General features: G+C 42.4%; 2 protein-coding genes across 4 annotated transcripts in view; one reads left to right on the forward strand and one right to left on the reverse strand.

Moving 5' to 3' along the window:
* Positions 1 to 344: 344 nt before the first annotated feature.
* On the forward strand, positions 345 to 13,525 carry LCTL (lactase like). Its single transcript, XM_006770752.2, has 14 exons — positions 345 to 435; positions 942 to 1,081; positions 1,441 to 1,604; positions 2,284 to 2,371; positions 2,637 to 2,746; positions 4,197 to 4,325; positions 4,426 to 4,521; positions 5,721 to 5,775; positions 5,867 to 6,028; positions 9,210 to 9,484; positions 9,993 to 10,119; positions 10,301 to 10,500; positions 11,322 to 11,385; positions 13,242 to 13,525. Exons 2-14 carry the CDS (start codon positions 964 to 966, stop codon positions 13,355 to 13,357), a joined length of 1,704 nt encoding a protein of 567 aa, XP_006770815.1. The 5' UTR covers positions 345 to 435; positions 942 to 963; the 3' UTR covers positions 13,358 to 13,525.
* ZWILCH (zwilch kinetochore protein) overlaps positions 13,404 to 24,569 on the reverse strand; it is a 37,686-nt gene continuing 26,520 nt past the window's right edge. For all 3 annotated transcript variants that reach the window (XM_015568473.1, XM_015568476.1, XM_015568475.1), the window contains 5 exons: positions 21,750 to 21,886; positions 20,526 to 20,621; positions 18,990 to 19,102; positions 14,558 to 14,678; positions 13,404 to 13,489 (listed from right to left, as the gene is read on the reverse strand). In XM_015568473.1, coding sequence (XP_015423959.1) covers positions 14,584 to 14,678; positions 18,990 to 19,102; positions 20,526 to 20,621; positions 21,750 to 21,886 — 441 coding nt within the window. In that variant the 3' untranslated portion in view covers positions 13,404 to 13,489; positions 14,558 to 14,583. The remainder of the gene's footprint in view (positions 13,490 to 14,557; positions 14,679 to 18,989; positions 19,103 to 20,525; positions 20,622 to 21,749; positions 21,887 to 24,569) is intronic.

Genomic DNA, 24,569 nt, shown 5'->3' on the forward strand with positions numbered 1-24,569 from the left:
ATAGTGAGCTCTCTCTGGTAGCAGGAAAGGGTAGACATAGAGACCTATCCCCCCCCCCCACACACACACACACACTCCGATACCTCTACCCTAAGCTCAGCAGGCTAAAGTGTGGCACATCAGGCTCAGAAAGGGTCAGCGGGACCGGGTCACTGCCCCTCTGCCCTGAGAGGGGGCAGCCTGGATTCCCCTGGACCCAGAGCCAAGCTGCCCAGCTGCTGACTCAGGCCCCACTAGCCAGCTCAGCATTCCTAACCCCCCACTGAATGGGGTTATTGAAGCTCTTTGTACAGAGAGGGCGGATAGGCCACTGACCATGCCCCCCAACCAGAACCTTCGGCAGGGCTATGGGCTCTGCAGTGAAGGGGCAAGTCTGAGAGCCCTGTGGCCACCAGGTACTGCTCTGGGGGTATCCAGGACCAGGAGCAGTCCTAGGTAAGCTGGCCAGGCATCAGAGAGGGGATCCCAGTGGGAGGGAATTGCCCTGACCCTCAGAACTGGAGGCCCCAGGGTGGTGACCCTGCTCACTGTCCCCGGCTTGAGAATGGGGGCGGGGGGGTCCATCCCTCTGCATGCACAGTGTGTAGGTGGGGGTGCTGCAGAGGCGCTCTGGTTGTCCTGCCTGCCCCATCACACATGTCTCTAGGGAGAGGTGTTTCCCATTAGACCGGGTGTGGGCTGGGTCCCCTATCACGCAGGGAGTGGGGTTGATGAGGGTCCTTCCCCATCAGACCCAGAGCTCCCCAAGCCCAGCATCCACCTCCTCCTTAGTGCTTCACATCTGCAGGAATTACATCTGGTGCCCAGCCTCAGCCTCCGCTGCTGGGCCCCAGCTGAGCCAATGCTGCTCTGGATAAAGCGCACCTACCTCCCCTCCTCCTCCCCTCCTGGCCTTGGCCCCAAACTGTGCGGGCCTACACCTGCCAGGGGTGCTTTTGCAGGAATGGGGGCGGGCCAGGTGCCATGAAGCCAGTGCTGTTTGTCACCCTTTGGTGGGTGCTGCTTCTGTTGTCTGGGCTGGGGGCCACCAGGAAGGGATCCCCAGAAGAGGCCTCCTTCTACTACGGAACCTTTCCACCTGGTATGTCCATCCCTCTGTTGGTCTGTCCGTCTGTCTGTCGGCTTGTCCACCTTGGCTGGCTTTGCCAGGGGATTTGGTGTTTTAGCTCCCCGACAGGTAGAACGTGGAAAATAACTCTCTGTAGTGTTCTCAAATAAAAGAAGTTCCTAACACATTTGTTTAGAGTTACTCTATAGATAGCATGCTGTGAGAGCTAACACCGTCAAGAACATTTTTAATGCATTGTCTCCCACCATCTACCCACCCACTCCCTCTCCTAGAGATGGGGAGGGGCTGTCCTGCGGCTGGGAGCACAACCCTAGTCCCCAGCTGGACGGGGTGGGAGCCCCCTGAGCCCAGCCTGGGGTCTCTACTTGCAGGATTCTCCTGGGGTGTGGGCAGCTCCGCCTTCCAGACGGAGGGCGCCTGGGACCAGGATGGGAAGGGGCCCAGCATCTGGGATGCCTTCACGCACAGCAGGAAGGGGAAAGTGCTCGGGGAGGAGACAGCAGATGTGGCCTGTAATGGCTACTACAGGGTCCAGGTGAGTGAAGGGTGTGCGTGTGGGTGGGTGCTGGAGCACGCAGCTAGCTGAGAGGTGGGAAGTGACATCCTGAGGGAGCCCAAGTGACAATATTAACCCAGTGCTCTGCTAAACACTCCCCACCAAAGGGGATGGGGTGAGTGGGGATGGGGACTGGGTGTGTGGGCAGGATGTAGGAAGGTGGATGTAGGAGGAAAGGAGAGCAGGGCCCCACCTGACTCAGGGACCTGCTGTGGTACCTGAGTGAGGGATAGCCAAAGGGCAGATGTTACGGCCCAGGGTCCATAGGCCACAGTGGCCTGAATCCCTGATCCCTGCATGTGAATCAGCCCCTGTGGAGGGAGTGGGGCCAGCTCATCCTCAGTCCCTCTGCTCAGCATCCACTCTTCTTCTCTGGATTGACTTTTTGGGGGAACTCATCACCCACGTTTATTAGGAATACGCTATGGCCCTCTCAGAGCGCCCCAAAGTATCCTGCATTTTATTTGACTCTATCCCCAGGAGGAAGCAGGGGCGGGTGGTATGTATCACACCTGTTATATAGATGAGGAAACAGCTGCTTCCTCACCCACTAAGAGCCTAGACATGAGTGAGCCTTGGCCTGGGGCCCCTCAGGGTGCCCCCTACCTGCCCACCAGGGCCCCAGGCCACCTGCCCTGCCTCCTGCCCTGTCTGACAGGAGGACATCATTCTGCTGAGGGAGCTGCACGTGAACCACTACCGCTTCTCCCTGTCTTGGCCCAGGCTCCTACCCACTGGTGTCCGCGGTAAGCGAGGCAGCCCCCTCCCGGCCCCAGCGTGGCCCCTTTAGGCCACGGAGAAGGAGAGTCCTGGGGACGGAGACCACAGACAGTTTCTGCTGGCAGCAGCTGTCACAGGCTCTGCAGGCAGCTGGGCTCCCAGGAGTCTATGCCACCCCCTTGAAATTCACATGGTGGTGGTCTGAGGTACCTTCAGCCCTACGAGTGCAGCATTTCAGAAGGGCCAGGCCACGGTCCTTTCTTGTCAAGCCCCCTTTCATCTCACCTTCAGGTGACCAGGTGAACGAGAAGGGAATCAAATTCTACAGCGACGTCATTGATGCCCTTCTGAAGAGCAACATCACCCCCATCGTGACCTTGCACCACTGGGACCTCCCGCAGGTGAGGGCTGTGCAGGCGCAGAGGCCCAGCGGGAGCTCAGCTCGGCAGCAGGGGGCCTGATCTGGGCCCTAGGACGCCAAGGTGGGGGCCAGGCCTGGGGTCCAGACACAAAGATGGGAAGGAGTCAAGAAGAAATCTGACTCACTCGGGGCTGGGAGGTCGCAGGTTTAACTGATGTTTGTAGTAAGTGATTAACTGCGGATTTTGAGGTTTTCCAGAACATTTGTCCTAAAAACAGCAAATCAAAGTATAAAGAGAAAAACATCTTTTTGAGTAAGATCTGATGACATGCTATAATTAACAAGTTTGTTTAGCCTTTTTCCCCAGTTTGTTTGAGCCAGCGCCATGTGTGCTCACATGCGAGCCCCACCCCCTCCCCAAGCAGTTTCCATGAAGTGTGAACACGCTTAAGAACATCACTGTGAGACATCACTGTTCGTTCAACAGGACCACACAGAGCTCACAGCCCAGCCAGGGGATGAGCATGTATGTGATCCTGTGACACAGGGTGGTGGGAAGGCAGAGGATAGGGACGTGGCCTCAGGGAGGTGCTGGGAGGAGAATGCGTCTGGTCAGTGCTTTGCAAGCTGGGGCATGAAGTGGGAGGAGCGGTGTTCTGGCTAGAGGGAGCACGACAAGGAGCAGGGAGCGGGTGGGCAAGTGATTCGGTTAGAGTTTGGGGAGCAGGCTGGAGTGGACAGGATAGAGATGGGAGGGGCAACTTGCAAGGCCTGACCGCCCAGCTGAGGTGACAGGGTTTGTTCTATGGGAAGGGAAGTCTCTAAGCTGGGGCTGGGGGCAGAGAGCAGCCTTTAAGCAGATGAACTGGAAACCATCCCCCAGCTTCGTCCTTGGTTGGTTGCCTTCACTTACCTATGCTTTAGCATCCCCTCAAACCCCCCAAGGAGAGCTGGTAGGTAACAGTGATGGAATGCTGAACCCCGGGAAAGCCGGCCCGGCCCTCGTGAGCAGATCCTCTGGCTGGGAGCGAGCCCTGTGCTGAAGGAAGCGGAGTCCTCTCTCATAACAGGCTCCTCTGCGGTTCTGACAGCGGCACGGCCCTCAGATCCCAAACAGAGCTTTCCTGCCCAGCGCCTTATTTCTTCGGAATTTATATTTAAGATTATCTCCCCATGATCACGCTTCTTTCCCTTGGCAAATTTTCTTAAATATGCACTCTATCCAGTTCCTTTGAAGCATGCATCTCAAACCTTCCCTGCTCCCAAGGTCCCTAACACAGTTGTCTCCACACTTACGTGTCATGGCCCATCACTGCCATCATCTTCAGTCTTAAATGCTCAACACGCTGCGTCTTTGCCGCCCTCTCCTCCGAGCACCCTCTGTAGCTGTACTCGCCGCTTCTCCCACACACTGGGCTAATCGGCTCCGAGCCTTTTCTGCAGACAGACCCTTGGGGCACCAGCTCCTCTCTGCGCCCCTCTGTTCGCAGCTGCTCCAGGTCAAGTACGGCGGGTGGCAGAATGCGAGCATGACCAACTACTTCAGTGATTACGCCAACCTGTGCTTCGAGGCCTTTGGGGACCGGGTGAAGTACTGGGTCACTTTCAGTGATCCGCGGGTAAGCAGGGCCCCTCTCCAGGTGAGAAAACCCACTCCCCAGGCCAGAGCGTCCCTGCCACTTCTCACAGGTCCCATCGGCCCCGTTTGCCATCCCTTAGACAATGGCAGAAAAGGGCTATGAGACGGGCCACCATGCACCAGGCCTGCAGCTCCGCGGCACCGGCTTGTACAAGGCGGCTCACCACATCATTAAGGTGAGGCGGGCTTTCGGGGAGGGAAGTCTGGGTTCAGGGTGGAGGGACAAGCCCCAGTGTCCGCTCTGCATGCCCAGGGGTCCAAGCCCGAGCTCTGTCCTCTGTGGCCCCACCTGAGTGCCAGCATCTTCCATAGCCCTTTCTCACCGTCCACTTTCCTTCCATGAGGACTGACCGGAGTGTCCTGTCATCCAGTGCTCTGCGGGACACTGAGGCTGAGATGGTGTTTCCTGGCTGCTTGCTAGGGCTTACAATCCAGCCAAGGGGTGGAGGGCGCACATGGGAAAACCTGTCCCCTGTAGGTCTAAACTGTCTTGTGTGGAATGGTGACAGGAGCGGGGAATGACAGTGAACTAGAGGCTGAAAACTTCAATGAATGAGCAGAAGTAACTGAGGACAGTTGGTGAAGGACAGTAGTAATTTAAGAGTACTCCTCTGATAACACGGATTTCAAAATGCCTAGGGTTTTGTTTTTTTTCTTAAGTATATTTTGATTGATTTCAGAGAGGAAGGGAGAGGGAGAGATAGAAACATCAATGATGAGAGAGAATCATCAATCAGCTGCCTACTGCATGCCCCACACTGGGAATCCAGCCCACAACCCGGGCATATGCCCCAACCGGGGATCTAACCATGACCTCCTGGTTCATAGGTCGATGCTCAACCACTGAGCCATGCCGGCCTGACAAGACCTAGGGTTTTTGAAGGAGGAAGGAGAGATGGTTTCGAAGCAGCAATAAAGAGCAACTGTGACTATTTAAAGGGCAGAGCTCTGGAGACATCAGTGGGTCACTGGGAGAGAATATAAAAAGAGGTAGGCGGGCACGTTTTGAATCCCATTTCTCAAGGATGTGCCAGGTGCTTGGTATTTTCCTAGCTTCCTGAGCTCGGTAGGGGAAAAGTACTGCCTATGACTGCAGTGGACAACCAGGAACATGAAAAGCTTTAGCAAAAACCTTAGAAAAAAAAGACAGGTAGTGGTGGTTTATGTGTTTATGCCAGATTTAGACCAAGTTTCCTGCATTGTACAAAGAAAATAAGTGCCTCTGGAGGTCAGAGGATGGGAGACTATGGATTGGGATAATCAAGGCTGGACTCATGAGAATGATGGGACTCCATCTGGATCTCTAGAGTTAGGAAGGAACGGGAGGAGAGAAATGGATGGGTTAGGCCCCCTGATAAAGTCCTTCCTCCTTCAGGCCCACGCCCAAGCCTGGCATTCTTACAACAGCACATGGCGCAGCAGGCAGCAAGGTGAGCCGTACCACCACACGTGCCAAGAATCACGCGTCCGGAGGAGTGGTAGTCACTCCTGACTGCCACCCCTTCTTTCTTTTCCTTTAAGGGCTGGTGGGGATTTCATTAAACTGCGACTGGGGGGAACCAGTGGACACTAGTAATCCCAAGGACATAGAAGCTGCCGAGAGATATCTACAGTTCTGCCTGGGCTGGTTTGCCAACCCCATTTATGCTGGTGACTACCCCCAAGTCATGAAGGAGCGTATTGGTGAGCCAAGACCCATTTTAAAACTGCAGATGCCACAGTGACAGTACTAAACTTAGGTTAAATGAGCAAAAGGCAGGAGGGTAGAACACCCTGGGGTTGGGTGAGGCTGTCAATAACTGAGAACTGGTTGTTTAAATTAGGGCTGTGTGGGGGGGGAGGGGGGCAGGAGACACCCAAACAACACATCGATAGTTCAAAACCCAGGAGAAAAATGTAGCAGTTCTCTGGGCTGCTCTCTTTTGTGTCCTGCTGTCCTGCCTTTTCCTCCCCAATCCACTCCTTTTCAACTGCAGTGAAGTAGAAGAGAGAAATCAAAGACACAGTCATGGGTGGTGTCAGTTCTATTGCCAGTTCTTTCTGTCACTTGAGAAATACTTCCCAAGCTCTGGTTTCCAGTGTCAGAGAAGAGAATAAAGATAGGTACAGCGCACATGACCTTATCAGTTTGGATGTTTTTAAGTGCCACATAACAGAAAACTCCAACTAAAGTCACTTGGAAAGTAGGGAATTTATCATCCCCTCAGTCTAGAGGAGGATGATCCAGGGCTAGGTTAACCTTTGAGGACTCAGCTCATTCCACCTTTCCCCTCGGCACCATTTACTCCTCCCAATGCCACAGACGCTGCAGCAGCTCCAGGCACCACATCTTTACACGTCAACACGCAGGGGCAGAAAAAAGGAAACAGCTCTGTCATATCGTTTTTAAGAACAAGAATCTTCCCAGGAAATAGCTTCCACCCAAAGCTGCCTTCACTTCGTGCCTTATGGACAGAACCACATGTCTTGGAGTGCCCTAGGCCACCAGAGGTAGGACCTCAGAGGCTGGGGAGGGACCATAAAGGACATGGCGCCTGGGAAGAGGGCAAGGAAGACAGGCCTGGGACTAGAGGGCAGGCAACCCGCAGCGCCTGGCCATAGGAATATAAACGTATTATCTCTGTGATTTAGAGCCATCGGCCCACACTCCACTACAAAAAAAGAGACAAGGATGGCACTGAAATAGGTTACAATCTCACGTAACAAGGCTATTCTGGATGTTTGAGAACGGCTAACATATCAAAACGTTCCCTTTCTACAGCACCATTCATCAGACTTATCTGATTCCAACTCTGCCACTAACCAGTGAGTGACTGCACGAGGTGCTTCACTTCTTTGAGTGTCAGTTTTATCAAATGCAATGAAGGATCAGGCAAAATAATCTCTAAAAATCTCTTGGCAGTAACAGTTCTGTGACACGCCTGTACACATACACACAAAATCTTGGGAATGATTTCTTCAAGATGCACAAGGAAGAAGCGCCATGACCACAGCGCCCGTGTTCCTGCAGCACATCCATCATTCACAGGCGCACTCACTCTCTCGTGACCGAGGGCATCACAGGAGCCACACAGGACTGCACCGAAAGCCAAACTGATGATTTGTCATAGAGCAGTTTTCTTGGGCTAAAGGCCAATCATCCCAGACCCTACCAACTCCCACTCTGTGATAAGTAGAACTGGGCTGAGGTTTTCCTTTACACAATGTGGAAAGAAGGGTCCTCTGAGCAGTTGATATTTTCTTTAGGAGTGAAAGCATCTGCTTGAAATCTTGTTCACAAATTACTTCCAGGCTCCTCCAGCACCTTTTTATTCACAATAAACATATGGACAAAAGTAATTCTACACCAGTGCTGACCAATAGAACTTTTGGTGATGACAGAAATGTTATGAATAATGTATATATATTTACACACAGATATATAATGATATATTCAGATACACATTATACACACAATGTATGTCTATGCTATCCAATGACAGCCTATAGCCACTTGTCTACTAAAATTAAAAACTCAGTCCTTCAGTGTGACTGAATTAAAGATGCAGTCACAACCTGGTCAGTGTTGCTCAGTAGAGCGTTGGCCTGTGCATCAAAGGGTTGCCGGTTCAATCCCAGCCCCAGTCAGGCCCATGGGGGAGGCAACCAATCCATGTGTCTCTCTCACATCGATGTTTCGTTCTCTCTTTCCCCCTCTCCCTCCCTTCCACTCTCTCTTAAAAAGAAAAAAACTCAATGTATGTGTCCTGACCAGAGATGGAACCCACAACCTTGGCATATTGGGACAAAGTTCTAACCAACTGGGCTACCCGGCCAGGGTGTTTCAAATTTTTCTAAGTACAAGATAGTACAAGGTGAAAAGTCAAGCTTCTGTCCCTCCCTGCCCCTCCCACCACTCTCATCCTCCCTGGGAGGAAGCACACTCCAGGCATGGATTGTACATGTGTGAGCAAAAGCACTGCTGTGAGGTGGTACTTGGTATCATAGGCAACGCTCTGCAGCTTTGTTTCATTTCAACATGTACCTGGGCATTCTTTCCACGTTGGTATACAAAGTACCACCTCATTCATTCCAATGGCTGCAGGTGTACTGATAGATACCCCATTTATTTAACCATTCTCTCCTGATAGACATTTAGATTGTTTCTAACCTTTTGCTACTCAATCTACAATGAAGGTCCATGTACATACATCTTTTTACAAGAGTGAATAAAAGGTAGGATAAACAGATTTGTGATTGATCAGTGAAAGGACATATACTTTTATAATTTTGAAAGCTATGACAAAATTTCCAGCCCTGGTCAGGTAGCTCAGTTGATTACAGTGATGTCCCAATATGCCAAGGTTGTGGGTTTAATACCCAGTCAGGGCACATATAAGAGACCAAAATGCATAAATAAGTGGAACAACAAACCAATGTATCTCTCTCTCAAAAAAAATCAATTAAAAAATTTCTAACACAGAGATGTACCAGTTTACCCAGCATGAACGTGACCATATGCCCCCACCTCCCACTGGCCTTCCTGTTCCTTTCCCAGGGGCAATTAAAATTACCAATTTTTGATGTAAGGAATAATATAGGAATCCAACACTACTATTTTCCAGATGGCTACACACTTGTCAACATACCACTTACTGAATAATCTATGAAAGTATTACTTTTAAACAATACAAACGTTTAAATTTTTGGATCATATTCAGATGTCAAAATTCCAGTTTGAAAAGCTAAGGTTACATTTTCCATACAAATGAATCCCAAAGCCCAGGATCTGGATAAAAGGTTTTATGTCAACATGCCAGTATCATCATGGTACATAAAATGATTGTGAGAATCACTGTTAACTTCTATTTTTCTCTCTCAATAGGAAGAAAGAGTGCAGAGCAAGGCCTGGATGTGTCGAGGTTACCTGTGTTCTCACTCCAAGAAAAGAGCTACATTAAAGGCACATCTGATTTCTTAGGATTAGGTCATTTTACAACCCGGTACATCACAGAAAGGAACTACCCCTCCCGCCGGGGGCCCAGCTACCAGAACGATCGTGACTTAGTAGAACTGGCTGACCCAAACTGGCCTGATCTGGGGTCTCAGTGGCTATATTCTGTGCCGTGGGGATTTAGGAGGCTCCTCAACTTTGCTCAGGTGACTATTACATTAAGCTATTTAAAAGGCATTTTTGACCTGAATTCATGGTCTTAGAGCTTAAGCACACGTGCTTACATTTAAAATGAACAACACAAAACAAATGCAGTTACTCATATTTCAAAGGCTAATATAAACCTGATAGTCTAATGCCTACTATAAATAAGCATTTCAATGTATATACTCTATAGCTAAAAGTCTTATCCCACATTTAGTTATTCTGCTGCCCTTCTCACCTGAAATGGAATATGTGGAAAGAACAAGATATGATATTCTCTCTACAATGATGCTGATTTATTGAGAAATGTATTCTTTCATATGAACTTGCCTCTTGCCTGCATTCATTTCTAAATATATTTAAATGTGTGAACTGGCATTTACTAAACCCTGAACACACTCGATTAAAATATGGCAGGCTTGAACATGTGTGTCTATAGGTACCTCAGACTCAGAAACCCACCTGTAAGTTGAATTTTTAAAGATATTTGTTACTATGACTCACTTTCAGACTCAATATGGTGATCCTCCCATATATGTGATGGAAAACGGAGCATCGCAAACATTACACTGTACTCAATTATGTGACAAGTGGAGAATTAAATACCTTAAAGGATATATAAATGAAATGTTAAAAGGTGAGATACAAACCAAGACTGTCTTCACATATTTTTCTATTTAACTTGAACAAAATTTGATAATACACATGGTTGACTAAAACTTGTTTCTAAATCTCATAAATGAAAACATTTGATTATCTTCATATTATTTTTCCAAGAAAATGTACTGCATTAAAAATGGAATAAAATGTCTTTGCAGCTATAAAAGATGGTGCTAACATAAAAGGGTATACTTCCTGGTCTCTGTTGGATCAGTTTGAATGGGAGAAAGGATATTCAAATAGATATGGATTCTACTATGTCGAATTTAACAACAAAAATAAGCCTCGGTATCCAAAAGCTTCAGTTCAATATTACAAGAAGATTGTCACTGCCAATGGCTTTCCCAACCCAAGAGAGGTAGGACTAATCCCTGTTACTCATTCTGGACTTTAGAAGACCTGGGCAGCTGGGCACACAGAGTTCGGCAAGCACCTCTCTCCCCTTTCCTCCCTGAAAGAGGACAGGGGTCTGTGGGAGCATGGCCTTTCATCTCTGACCATACCTCACACAACCTCTTTGCTCATTTGCTGAGAACAGGTTATGCACACATTAAAATCAATCCTAATATGCAGAACATTAAGGGCAGACTATGATAATGCAGGAGTCCTGTTCGCTTTAGGCTGTATTAGTCAATTAAGACTTTAAGTTCAATGTTCTTCTAAATGTTATATCTTAATGTAAATAAATATTGCAAATTCTTTAAGAGACATGAAAAGTCAAGTAAGTCAAATGTTCATTTCTCTTCCCACCAAATGGCAGAGTCATACAGATGCACTGGTTCCAAATGAGATTAATAATTAAATGTAATAATCCTTTAAAACATACCAAACATTTTCAATAACATATAATTTTTTTCTATCAGCTCTTTATGTTGCTGTACCTAATGGTACGGAATAGAAAATGTAATTTAGAATGTCTTAATGAAAGTAATTTTTACACATTTCACTTCGTTACCAATTCTTTTAGGGTGACCCCAGTGAGACGTGGAAACAGTGACCGACAGCGATCGGGCATCCTCTAGTCTTGCATTACTAGGAAAGCACTAGGAGGGAGGCTCCTTAAGAATAAAGACTGCATTTTGACCCTCTCACAATGACGCACATAGGTATTTAATAAGTGTTAACTAATTTAATCTACAAGCAGATTAAAAACATTAATTACCAAGCAGCTTTTTTTAGGTGGAAAGTTGGTACTTCAAAGCCTTGGAAACTTGCTCAATCAACAATCGGATGCTTGCTGCAGGTGAGTATATTTTAACTCTCCCCTTTGAGAATTAAACTACATAATTACATAGATTGCCGAGACTGGTTTGGCTCAGTGGATAGGGCGCCGGCCTATGGACTGAAAGGTCCCAGGTTCGATTCCGGTCAAGGGCAAAACCTCAAAATGTGGACCTATCCTATGTCAATCTTCCAAACCACATAATTAACAATAATTTATTTTAAGACAATTACAAATGTCTATTTTATAAGCATTTAAAATCATATTTTAAAAACTTACCAGAAAGAGAAATTTATCCACTTTATTCTTATTCTCCCTGAATCATAATGTAAACTTATATATCTTTAAGTTTTGTTATAGTAGGCTTTGTGGAAAGGGGAAAATTCAACCATTATACCAAATGAAATAAAGTCAAAGAACACTATATATTTTATTCACTCATTCAGAAAGTAATTGTTAAGTACTCACTTTTAGGAAGGGGGTGTTTTAACCTCTGGGGATACAGCAATGAACAAAACAAGGTCCCTGACCTCATAAAAGGCTTTTCCCCCTTCTTTTTATGTTTTTATTGATTTGAGAGACAGGAAGGGAGAGGGAGATAGAAACATCAATGAGAAAGAATCATTGATCAGCTGCCTCCTGTATGCCTCCTACTGGGGAACGAGCCTGCAACCCAGGAATGTGCCCTCACAGGGAACTGAACTGTGACCTCTTGCTTCATGGGTTGACGCTCAACCATTGAACCACACTGGCTGGGCAGAAGGCATCATTTCTTATGCAATGGGATTTTAAAAGCTCAGAGATGTAGAATAAGAAATGCCAACACATATCATTTGTTTCTTTGAATTTTGTCATCTCTTTACAAGGGCAGAGAAATACACTTCCTGATTTTTAAATAAATAAATATATAAATAAAAAAGAAAAAAAAACCACCAATGATGACAGAGAATCGTTGATTGGCTGCCTCCTGCACGCCCCACACTGGGGGATTGAGCCAACTTGGGCATGTGCCCTCACCAGGAATTGAACCGTGACCTCCTGGTTCATAAGTCGACACTCAACCACTGATCCACACTAGCCAGGCTAAAGATGTGTTTTAATGAACACATCTTTAATGTGGTATCAGAGGTGGAAAGTGCTAGACCAAACCCTAGCAATTCAGCTATTTTTATAGGCCAATATACCACTGTGCCTATCCCCCTTCCCACATCTAAATAACCAGGCAATATTAAGGATGCATATGCCATTTGACAAAAATAAACTTTTATCACATACAGACATGATGGGGAATTTGTTGAGCTTATAAGCTCTTTAAGAGCAGGGCTTTTGCCTTATTCACCTTGGTAACCAGGGTGACTACACAAAACCTAAAGGCTGGTATTGTACCAATGTCCTCTACTATATTCACATACATGAAATATGCTTAACATTTAACTCTTCAGGAGTAACTGTTAACTATGTCACAATAAAGAAACTCCTATACCTTTTAAGATACACAATAACATCTTTGAAAGACTGGAAGTGTTTCCTAAGGATTTTTCTTTCACAAATTCCCCCTGTGAAAATTATAAAACCATGGGATATAGCTGCTAATAATCTGAGATTAATTATGGTCAGCACAAGGATTAATACACACTTAAGACTTTATTACAATACCTATGGAAGAATCAAATTTAGGCATTCTTTGTCCTGTTTTCTGAAATATTTCCAAATACCTCACATAACTTTTTATAACATTTAATTCTTTAATAGCAAGTGAGAATAATTAGAAAGCGTGATGCCATTTTCCAAGGTTTTCCAATACAGCTAAAGCTTTCAGGATGAACTATACTTGCTGAAATGATCACGTTCCCATTTGTGCTGGTGTTCCTTTCCAGAGCCTTTGCTAAGTCATATGCAGATGGTGACGGAGATCGTGGTACCCACAGTCTGTACCCTCTGTGTACTAATCGCTGCAGTTCTCCTAATGGCCCTCCTGCGGAGCCAGAGCTGAGACAGGGTTACCCATTTTGCAGCTTCATCTTTCAGTAATCTTCCGGCTCTTCCTCTATTTTCTGCTTCAAAAATTTACATACCTCTGTTTCAGCCATAGTAATGTTTTTCTTTTTGCTTTTTTGGACTTATGCTGGGATTTAAGAATTAAAAAAATAAAAAATAAGCATTCAATAAATAAAATAAAAATCACATGTCATTTTACCATTCTCAAAGTCAAAGTTAATATTTTGCTGTCTAATACGCACCTATTTTCTTTTTTTGGAACTTATTTTCATTTTGCAAAAAGGGATCACAGTGTACAAACTTTTATAACTTGATTTTATTTTTAAGTCTGTCCAGAAACATAACTTTAATGTAGAAATAAATGCCATCTAAGCACTGTCTTACACATGATGGATAGTCAATCATCTATCAATAACAATCCTTTCAGTTTATAAATCTTATAAGGCAACCAGGGAAAAGCTTAGGTGGGTACCAAGCAAATGAGCACATACACTTTCCTAATTTCAAGATCTCGAAGAAATATAATTAGTTTATATATCTTTTCTTTAACTAGTTATTTTGCTTTTTAAAATTAGGATTCATTTTATTCTTAACTATGCTAAAATTAGTCTTCATTTATCTGAGGACAAAACATGGCTTAAGAAGGCATAATATCAGGTATTTTACTCACTATCTGATTACTCATTATTTAATGTTGTTTCTAAAACACAAAAACATTAAGATAGTAGGAATGCTATTCCATTATTTCTTTTGGTTGGTTAATACTCTCAAATTAAACATTTTTTGAAGGGGGTTTATTTAGTCTTACAATTGGGCTGGGGTAAAATTGCTTTTAACAAATCTTTGTTTTCAATGTCAAACTGATGCACCTGTCCAGTGTTTTTCTCTTCCATTAATATTTTTAAAATCCAACTCTTTCTACTCTATATCCAGCTTTAAGGTACAATATTTCCACTCAAAAAAAATTTGTTTTTGTTTCCCTGGTTTTAAAATTAAACTGACCTAGTAAGTTGACTACAGAAAATAGACAGGAAATTAAAGACTTACACTGCTCAGTAACATTTGGTAAGTCTTTTATATGATTACTGATAAGTAATCTATATTCCTAATGTATTAAGTCAGTATTTATGTTGTAGGGGAAAAAAACATAACACATTACAAAGTATTCAGAGAGAACAAACAGTGACCACACTACCTGATAGAGGAGCCCATCAGCACACTTCACTTGAAATGCACCTGGCTGCAGGTCACCATGATAGTATAGGATATCCTTTCTTCCAGGCTACTGTTTAATATGGATTCAGAAAAATCTGTAACTAGAAAGACAGTGAGATCAGAATTGTTTGCACCCTGCTGACTTTTCTACCATATATTCTGCTGAATTTTACAATAATAGAGGGGTAACCTGAATGATGTGTCTTCTACTTTAAGAGAATTTGTTAGACTAAAAGCAGCAAGAACAATTCCTTTAAGTAGTAAACACTCTTGATGCATTGAAAACATGACTAAACAAATTAAAATATAAAGCAGATTTTTAAAAAAATTATATATTTTTTATGTTTGTGCCTCATCCACTACAGTTAAATAATTTTTTCCAATCTTAAATATGTATGTCAGAAAAAATATTCTACCTAGGATTTGTAGTTTTAGGGTTAGACACATACCTGTTTTTTCCTCCTGAAGTCTGTTGTATTTCAAAATAAATGGTACAATTAACATTTAGATGAGATTGTGTGCACTTTCTTGTGGGTCAACATTTTGGTTCCATATTCTCACCATTATCAACAATCATTTCCTGAACACCCTCTGGGTGAGCAACAGTCTACTGGACACTACATGACAGATAAAGGTACATTTTTCTCTCTTAAGTCTTCCTGCTTTTGATATCAACTGTTCTACTCCAGAGTATAATACCACTAGATATCTTGAAAAACTAGTATTCAACCAAAGTGTTTAGTCCAATGAAATAGAAAGTCTAACTTCTTAATACATATGACCTTTAGAAAAAAAATCATTACTGGGCTTTAATATTTACAATCAGTGCTTTTTTTGAATATAAATGAGGTCCTCCTTCAATAGTGGGTCTTGTTTTGGGCCAAAGGTCACTGAAAAATTTCCAGACAAACACATCAAGAATATATGATGGGTAGAAGAGGTTATATTATCCAAGCCAAAATGAAGTTTGCGTGTATTTCTAAGCACACAATTTCATTTAAATTTTATTTTCATAGGACTCATTACACCAATGCATTAACAAATTGTTTTAACTCTAACATTAAAAATCACTTTCACTCTTTTTTTCAAACAAACTGCATCAAAAAGACAAAGATATGTTCAGTATCCTTCACTTATTCAGCATCATTGGAAAAAGGTGTTTAATGTTGCATGAATTTCCTCATTTCAGAGGTTATTTAATCTTTCTGTAGTAAAATTTTAAAACAGCATTTTCAAAAATACATCACATATGTTCATGTGTTTAAAACTTACTTTTTAATCATAAAAGTAATATATATCTTAAAAAAACACACACACACACACCAGAAACAACATAGTAAATAAAATAAAATGTTTAAATTGGTGGTTCTCAACCTTAAGTCGCACAAGGGAATTACCTGGAGAACTTTAAATATTACTGATTTCCAGGCTCTTCTTCCAGAGATTCTAATTTACTTGGTCTGGGTATAAGAACTTTAAACTTTAAAAATTCCCCAGATGATTCTAACATTCAGGCAAAGATGAGAATCACTCCTGCCCTCACCTTGCTACACCTCAGGAATTTGGGCGTATCCTTCCAAACCTTCTTCTATGCCCATCTTTATGTTTTCTCTAGTATTTTGCTACTGTAAACACTACGTACTGCAATCAATAATCTTGTTCATAGGTCTTTTTGCACATCTAGTTATATGTGTGGAATAAGTTCCTATTAAAGAAACTGCTGGCCGAAGCCGGTTTGGCTCAGTGGATGGAGCGTCGGCCTGCGGACTGGGGGGGCCCGGGTTCGATTCCGGTCAAGGGCGTGTGCCTGGGTTGCGGGCACATCCCCAGTGGGGAGTGTGCAGGAGGCAGCTGGTCGATGTTTCTCTCTCATCGATGTTTCTAACTCTCTATCTCTCTCCCTTCCTCTCTGTAAAAAATCAATAAAATATATTTAAAAAAAAGAAACTGCTGGACCAAAAAAAATGTATTCTTGTAAAATTTTGGTGGATATTGCCCTCCAAAGAAGCTGTACAACTTTACACTCCACACAGCAATGTGTGAAGTTGACTGACTGCCTGTTCCCCCATGTCCTTGCCAGCACTGACACCTAACTTTTTGATCTTTGCTAAACTGATAGGTGAAGGTAGGTAACATGACATATAACATAAATTTGCATTTCTCTGATTATACAGAGTTGAGCACCTTTTACTTATTTATTTTTAAATATTTTTATTGATTTCAGACAGGAAGGGAGAGGGAGAAAGAGATAGAAACATCAGTGATGAGAATCATGGATTGGCTGCCTCCTGCACATCCCACACTGGGGATCAAGCCTGCAACCTGGGCATGTGCCCTGAACCGGGAATCAAACCATGACCTCCTGGTTCATAGGTCGATGCTCAACCACTGAGCCATGCTGGCTAGGCTGAGCACCTTTTATTTTTACTTTTTTTGGTTGTTAATACTCACCCGAGGATATTTTCCATTATTTTTTTTAGATAAAGTGAAAGGGAGGGGGAGAGACAGAGAGAGAGAGAGAAACATCTACATGAGAGAGACACATCGATTGGTTGCCTCCCACATGTGCCCCAACCAGGGTGGGAATTGAGCTTAAAATTGAGGTACATGCCCTTGACCACAATCGAACCCGTGTCCCTTCAGTCCAAAGGCCGACACACTATTCATTGAGCCAAACCGGGTAGGGCAGCACTTTTTATTTTTTAAAAAATATTTTTATTGATTTCAGAGCAAAAAGGAGGAGATAGAAACATCAATGATGAAAGTGAATCATTGGTCAGCTGCCTCCTGCACGCCCCCTACTGGGGATCAAGCCTGAACCCTGAGCATGTGCCCTGACTGGGAATTGAGCCTCCTAGTACATAGTAGGTAGACACTCAACCACTGAGCATCACCGGCCAGGCATCACCTTTTATTTTTTAAATGACATTTGAATTTCTTTTCTGTTGAACTGTCCATATTACTTGATTATTTTACTAGGGAATGTAGCCCCTTTTCTGAACTTGAGCTACAAATTTCTTTTCCTAATTTGTCATTTATCTGTTGTTTTGCCTCCAGTATTTTTTGCCTTGCAGAAATTATTTTATTTTTATATAGTTTACTTTCAATCGTTTATATAGATTCCATGTTTTCTATCACACTTTGAAAAGACAGCATGATTCTAACTGATGATTTTCAAGAAAATTCTTTCTGTTTCTTTAGGATTTATACAGTTCAGCCATATGAATAGAGAAGTTTCCATTCTAGTTGAGAGAAGTTTCCATTATGCTTGAATTAAAATATATTTTGGGGAGAAGGATAAACATTTTCTGGAAATAATTTTGCAAGGTATTAATCACTTAAATAGGACTATTTCTATTCTCAGACGTAGTTAACTATAGGCTTTTGAAATCTTGGATTTTTTCTTACAACCACTAGATTTGATTTTGGATAATACTTGCAATATTTGGCCGAAACCGGTTTGGCTCAGTGGATAGAGCGTCGGCCTGCGGACTCAAGGGTCCCAGGTTCGATTCCGGTCAAGGGCATGTACCTGGGTTGTGGGCACATCCCCAGTGGGAGATGTGCAGGAGGCAGCTGATCGATGTTTCTCTCTCATCGATGTTTCTAACTCTCTATCTCTCTCCCTTCCTCTCTGTAAAAAATCAATAAAATATATACAAAAAAAATTAAAAAAAATACTTGCAATATTTGAATTCAGTCATTTAAGACAGATACAAGTAGAAGACTACAGCACCACACAATCCACAGGTGTGAAGATGACAGTTTTATATGTGTTTAACAAAGGAGGCAGACTTTATAGGCCAGCTAATTACACCAGGGGCTAAAAAAACATTCTTTGATAGAATACTAGAAACCTCAACCCTTATTCCAGACACAGAAGACATTTGGGCAGAAATATCACTATTTTAAACAGTGCACAAAAGTGTGAAGTATGGCATTTCAATCTTTTAACTTCTTTTTATTCCTACTGCTTGATCTCACGTAATAAAAGCTCCTTTATCCAGGTTAACGAAAAAAAGCACTGTTTCATGATTCCTTTTTTCAGAATAAATATGTTTACATGTAGAGTTTAGGAAAATCATTTAAATGGGCACAAGAGCCCAGCAGGTGTGACTTATTGGTTGAGCATCAACTCATGTACCAGGAGGTCATGGCTCGATTCCTGGTCAGGGCGCATGCCAGGGTTGCTGGCTTGATCCCCAGTAGGGGGCATACAGGAGGCAGCCGATCAATGATTCTCTCTCATCGATGTTTCTATCTCTCTCCCCCCTCTTCCTTCTTCTCTCTGAAATCAATAAAAACATTTTAAAAATATTAAAATTGAGCACAAGACCTATAATAATAATCTCTACCAGTAAAATTTTATTTTCATTTTCAATTTCTCTAAATAGATTACAAACCGTATTTACCAGATTTGTGGCAATTCAGATGGTCTACAGGTAGACTGTCACTCAGTTGCCAAACTGTTTTCACCTTTTTTTGACCACTATTTATTTCCACTCTCCATTTCTGTGGCTTCTCACTAAGGAAATAAAAAACATCAAAGGGAAAAAGTAGTTATTTCCTTTCTTTCTTCCTTCTACAGTCATTAGTGGATTTTCACTAATGAAATCCTTATATGATAAGCACTAAGGAAGAAGAGACAAGTCAGAATTCTAAATTTTAGAGGACACTGAAGTTGGGGGTTCACTTCTAAAAGGCATTTAGAAACATGGGTCTGGAACTCAGGAGAAGCTGGAGATATGGGTTGTGAATTATTAGCCCAGGGGAATTGAAACCTTGAGTATGAATGTAATCACCCAGGGAAGATAGAAAGTAAAAACAAAAGAAGTCAGAGAATATAGAGTTCTGGTGAAAACTCACATATAAAAAGCAGACAGAGGAGGGAGAAACTGATAGGGAACTAGTCTCAGTCTAGGAGGTGGACCAGAGAGTTAGAATTAAAATTAAGACAGAACATAATGTCACAGAAACAGAGGAAGGGAAAGGTTCGAGAAAGCAATTGTGTTAAACGCCAAACTGCCTTGTAAGTGCTTACTGAAGGAGAAAGAACTGGTGGGCCAGGTAATTGCACAAGGAGCTAAAAAACACTGTCACATTGGAAAGTGTCCACTGGATATGATAATTAGAAAGACACTAATAAGCCCTGGCTGGGTAGCTCAGTTGGTTAGAGCACTGCCCTGATACACCAAGGTTGCAGGTTTGATCCCCGGTCAGGGCACATACAAGAATCAACAAGTATGCATAAATAGATAGAACAACAAATTGATGTTTCTTTCTCTCTCTCTCTCTCTCTCTCTCTCTCTCTCTCTCCCTTCCTCTATCTCCTCCTAAAACCTAAATAAAATAAAATAAATCTTAAAAGAATAAAGAAGGCCCCTGATGGCCCCTGCCAGAGCAATTTCATGGGAGTGCTGGTGCTGGGGTTTCAATCAGAGGGAGCTAAATAGAGGGAGGGTATAAAGGAGAGTGACTTTAGTATAAGAGAAAGTTCAAGTGCATTATATGCTAAGGGAAGACCATCATTTGAGGCAAACTCAAGTGTTCACAGGGATGGCTAATCTGTCTTCTTAGCCTCACAGTTCTCTACCTCCTCAATCCATACTCTTCTCTCACTCCCACTGCCATACCTTTGACTTTATCATTACCCTGATCACTCTTTTCCCACTGTCATTTCCTTTCTGGTTATACTTTCTACCCTGTTCAGCAAAGAAATCACAAATTGAGAGAAAGATGAAAGACTAGAGGCTCAATGGGCGAAAGAGAGTAGACAAAAGGTCTGGGAGAAGGCAGGGCAGAGGGGGACTATCAGACTATGAGCAGAGACGGGGTCAGATGATGAAGGTTTCAGAGCAGAAGCAGCTCTGGGTCCTGGGGAACAGACACCGAAACTGCCTGGAATCATGACCGGACGTAAAGCACAATTTAATTATTAAATTGCTTACCTTTGATACAAATTTTTTACAGCAGTTGGTCTGACTGGCAGCTGAAAAATATGTTGCTCATCAAGAGGATTTTGTTTATAATATTTTATGCAGGATCTAAAAAGTAAAAAAAAGACCCTATTTTGGAAAAAAATGCCACGTGGAGATAAAGGCTTTCTGGTAGTCTAAAATGCATAAGGGAACCATTTTATTGAATGCTACTAATCATAACGTCAACAACAGAATAATTTCAGGGACACAAAAGTAAAAAACAAACATATAATACCCCTACTCCCAACAAAACATTGGTTATTTCTCTTTTTTCTTTTTGATGGAAATATCATTTGCTTTTAAAAAATTAGTAGTAGACATATTTCTCTTAAATATAAAATACATTTAAATTGAGCCCAAATAAGGCTTAAGTGGAGTGGGGGGGCACGGAGAGAAAAAAACAAAGAGGCAAAAGAGAAAGATACAACCTCCATGGTTTTCAGAGTCTGGGGAATTAAAGAATTAACTTTATTTATATACTTATCTTTAATGGAGAAAAAAACAATAACAATTTCTTAGTACCTTTCCCTTTACAACTGAGGCAAATTCTAATTTTGGAAAAGGGAGAGGAACATTTCCTTTCAAAAGGAAAAAAAAAACTCAATTCTGCCACTGGATGGTTCACTTATTTCTGGTTTGAGACTCCAATACACACAAGACACCAGTAATCCATGTATGAGAATTATTTCAAACTAATTTTAGTCAAACTGATGGACAGAAATCTCTAAATTACAGTAATGCTGTTGACAGAGGTCTGGTAATATTTAATTCCATTTAGTTACCATATAAATGGCTAGCAATTAGTTTGGCCCAAATGTATAAAAATGTAACAAAAAGACAAGGAACTAATATTTATTAAGCACCTATTAAGTGACAGGTACTGTATATACATTATATCACTTAATCCTGACAACAAACACATGAGGTTATTAGATCCTCTTATAGATGAGAAAATAAGATGCAGTGAAAGGAAACTTCCTCTGGAAATTAGGAAGTGCCAGAGCCGAGTGTTAAACTTATTCCTTCTGAACTCAAAGACTTTTCTTCCTATGACAGTGACTTAGAACCATTCTGCTACTGTGAAGACAGGATGTGCAGATTCTATCCTAACCAATAATAAAAAGGCACATATTTTGGCTGCAACTATTTCAGAAGAGAATGTTATGTTAGTAAAAACAACAGAGAAATACTTACTGTGTTAAAGAAAAGAGAAGCTCATGTTGAGGTTTAATGAAAAGCTTGCAACTGACTATTATTTCTAGAATATGGTGGAGTTTTTGAACACGACAAACTTGTTCTTGTATATCTACTGACGGAGAAACGAAATATTCCTAGAATGAAAAAAAAAAGTATAAGCAAAAGTATAAGCAAAACAGGGAGTTAGTTAAGGGAAATCTTCAGAAAGAATATGGATATGCCTGCTAAACCTAAGTCTAGATGCTTAATTCATAGGTGGGAAAAAAGACAGTATTTCTCTAATTAATCTGTAAGTAAAGTCTTCACTGAGGATGTTCTCAGCAAACCATCCTACATATTCTCTGGTGAAGGCACATCACAGAAATGCTTCACTCAATAAGGCCCAAGAGGGTGGCTACTATACCCACTAACCTCTCCAGATGGACTAAATGGCAAATCCAGATAATTCTTAACTTCAATACTCTTGCTATGTTGATGGAAGTGTCCACCTCTAAAATAGGTAGTAAACCTGAAGTACCAAGAAATTAAGCAAGTGTACGGATAAGATTCCACTCACATATATCACTGGTAAATTGGTACAACCCTTTAGAAAAGAAATTTGGCAATGTATGCCAAGCATCATAAAATGCTCAGGTTAATATTATTTCTGAGAACCCATCCTAAGGAAATAGCCCTTGGCAAATATGGTAGGTGGAATTCTACAATGGTTCCCAAGATTCCCACCCCTCGGAGTACACATCTTGTATAATCCCTTACCCTTGAGTGAGCCAGGACCTCTGAATATGATGGAATGTCACTCCTGTGAATAGGTTCCTAACTGATGGACATTTAATCAATCAAAAGAGAGATCACAGTCATTACTACGGCCTAATCAGGTGAGCCCTTTAAAGGTGAAGATGGCCGAAACCGGTTTGGCTCAGTGGATAGAGCGTCGGCCTGCGGACTGAAGGGTCCCAGGTTTGATTCCGGTCAAGGGCTTGTACCTGGGTTGCGGGCACATCCCCAGTGGGAGATGTGCAGGAGGCAGCTGATCGATGTTTCTCTCTCATTGATGTTTCTAACTCTCTATCTCTCTCCCTTTCTCTCTGTAAAAAAAATCAATAAAATATATTTAAAAAAAATAAAATAAAAGGTGAAGATGCATTAGCGATATCTCCCACAGGCTCTGAAGAAATAGACCGCCTGTAATGTTTGGAGAGGGTCACATGGCAAGGCCCCACAAACAACCTCTGGGACCTAAGACTGATCCTGAGCCAACAGTTAGCAAGAAAATGGGACCTTTGTCATAGGTCACAAGGAAAAGAATTCTATCAACAACAAATGAAGGAACTTGGAAGTAGATCTCGCTCTTAAGCCTCTGAAAATGCAGCTGACACCTTGATTTCAGCCTTGTGAAGACCTGAGCAGAGAAGACCCAGCTAAAATGTGCCCAACTCCCAACCCTTGGAAACTGTAAGATAAATTTGTGTTCATTTAAGCGTTTAAGTTTGTGGTAATTTGTTATAAAGAATAGAAAACTAACATAGTAAGGGAAAACATCAGTTATTTGGAATAGGAGATGGCTTGTTTAAAAAGACAATTACTGAGCCCTAGACTTACCCAGTCACTGGGGCCTAGAAATTAGCATTTTAACAATCCTTCTAGGAGATTTTCAAGTTTACGGACTATTATGTCAAAAGTTTGGAGTCAAAACCATATTTTTAAAAAACAGGCATATGAAATGACTAGAGGGGAATTCATAAAAATTAGAGTACTAATATTTGGGTGATGAGATTAAGGGTGTATTTGTCCTATAAGCATTCTAACTTTTAATAGTGTTATTACTTTTCTAAGTTAAAAAATTTTTTATCAAACCATTCCCATCCGGGCCCCCCATTAACATATATACATATGTATACACACACACACACACGTATGTTTCCACTAAAAAGATATATAAAATGTTTAAAATTTGAAAAGCAAAAATTAAACCTCTAAAGAATTCAGTTGAATCTTACTTTGCACAACAGACCAGCTAGAGTTTTTTATCTTGTATTTTTCTGAGACAAATAACAAATGAGTTGGTACTATAGATTCATTCCTGAGCCCCACTGGTGTGGTTCGATGGTTGACTGTTGCCCTAGGAACCAGGAGGTCATAGTTTGATTCCCGGTCAGGGCTCATGCCAGGGGTTGTAGCTCGATCCCTAGTAGGGAGTGTGTGGGAGGCAGTTGCTCAATGATTCTCTCTCATCATTGATCTCTCTGTCTCTCTCCCTCTTCCTCTCTCTGAAGTCAATAAAAACATATTTAAAAGGATCTTCCATTGAATGTCAAGGGTCAGTACAGATGCTGTTTAATTTCCTAAACTTCCTAAATAAAGACACTAGAAAAATACAGAAGTTTGTAATCATGACCCTGAAGCCCAGAAGTCTCCTTTGAATCAATATATTAAAGAACATTGCAAATTTTTTGGAATTTGTGTGTAATAGAAACGAGTCAAGAGAATATAAAGCAAAAATTCCTTTATAGGGCCTATAAAGAAAGGCATTCCCTAATCATTTTACTTGTATATGTTTTTTAAAATATGTTTTTATTGATTTTAGAGAGAGAAGAAGGGAGAAGGAGAGATAGGAACATCAATGAGAGAGAAACATCGATTGGCTGCCTTCTGCATGTCCCCTTACTGTGGATCAAGCCTGCAACCCAAGCATGAGCCCTGACCAGGAATTAAACTGGTGACATCTTGGTTTATGGGTTGATCTTGAGCCACTGAGCAATACTGGCCGGGCCCTACCAATTTAGATAAATGGGAGTTGTGAGAGTACAATGGCTTCAG

The sequence above is a fragment of the Myotis davidii genome, unplaced genomic scaffold (genome assembly GCF_000327345.1).
Source record: "Myotis davidii unplaced genomic scaffold, ASM32734v1 scaffold461, whole genome shotgun sequence".
Taxonomy (NCBI): Eukaryota; Metazoa; Chordata; class Mammalia; order Chiroptera; family Vespertilionidae; genus Myotis; species Myotis davidii.

Excerpts from the sequence above, each read along its gene's own strand:
- LCTL (XM_006770752.2), top strand. The coding sequence starts at position 964 with ATGAAGCCAGTGCTGTTTGTCACCCTTTGGTGGGTGCTGCTTCTGTTG. Across the intron at positions 1,082-1,440 it reads CTACGGAACCTTTCCACCTG|GATTCTCCTGGGGTGTGGGC; the intron begins GTATGTCCATCC and ends CTCTACTTGCAG. Across the intron at positions 2,372-2,636 it reads CCTACCCACTGGTGTCCGCG|GTGACCAGGTGAACGAGAAG; the intron begins GTAAGCGAGGCA and ends TCTCACCTTCAG.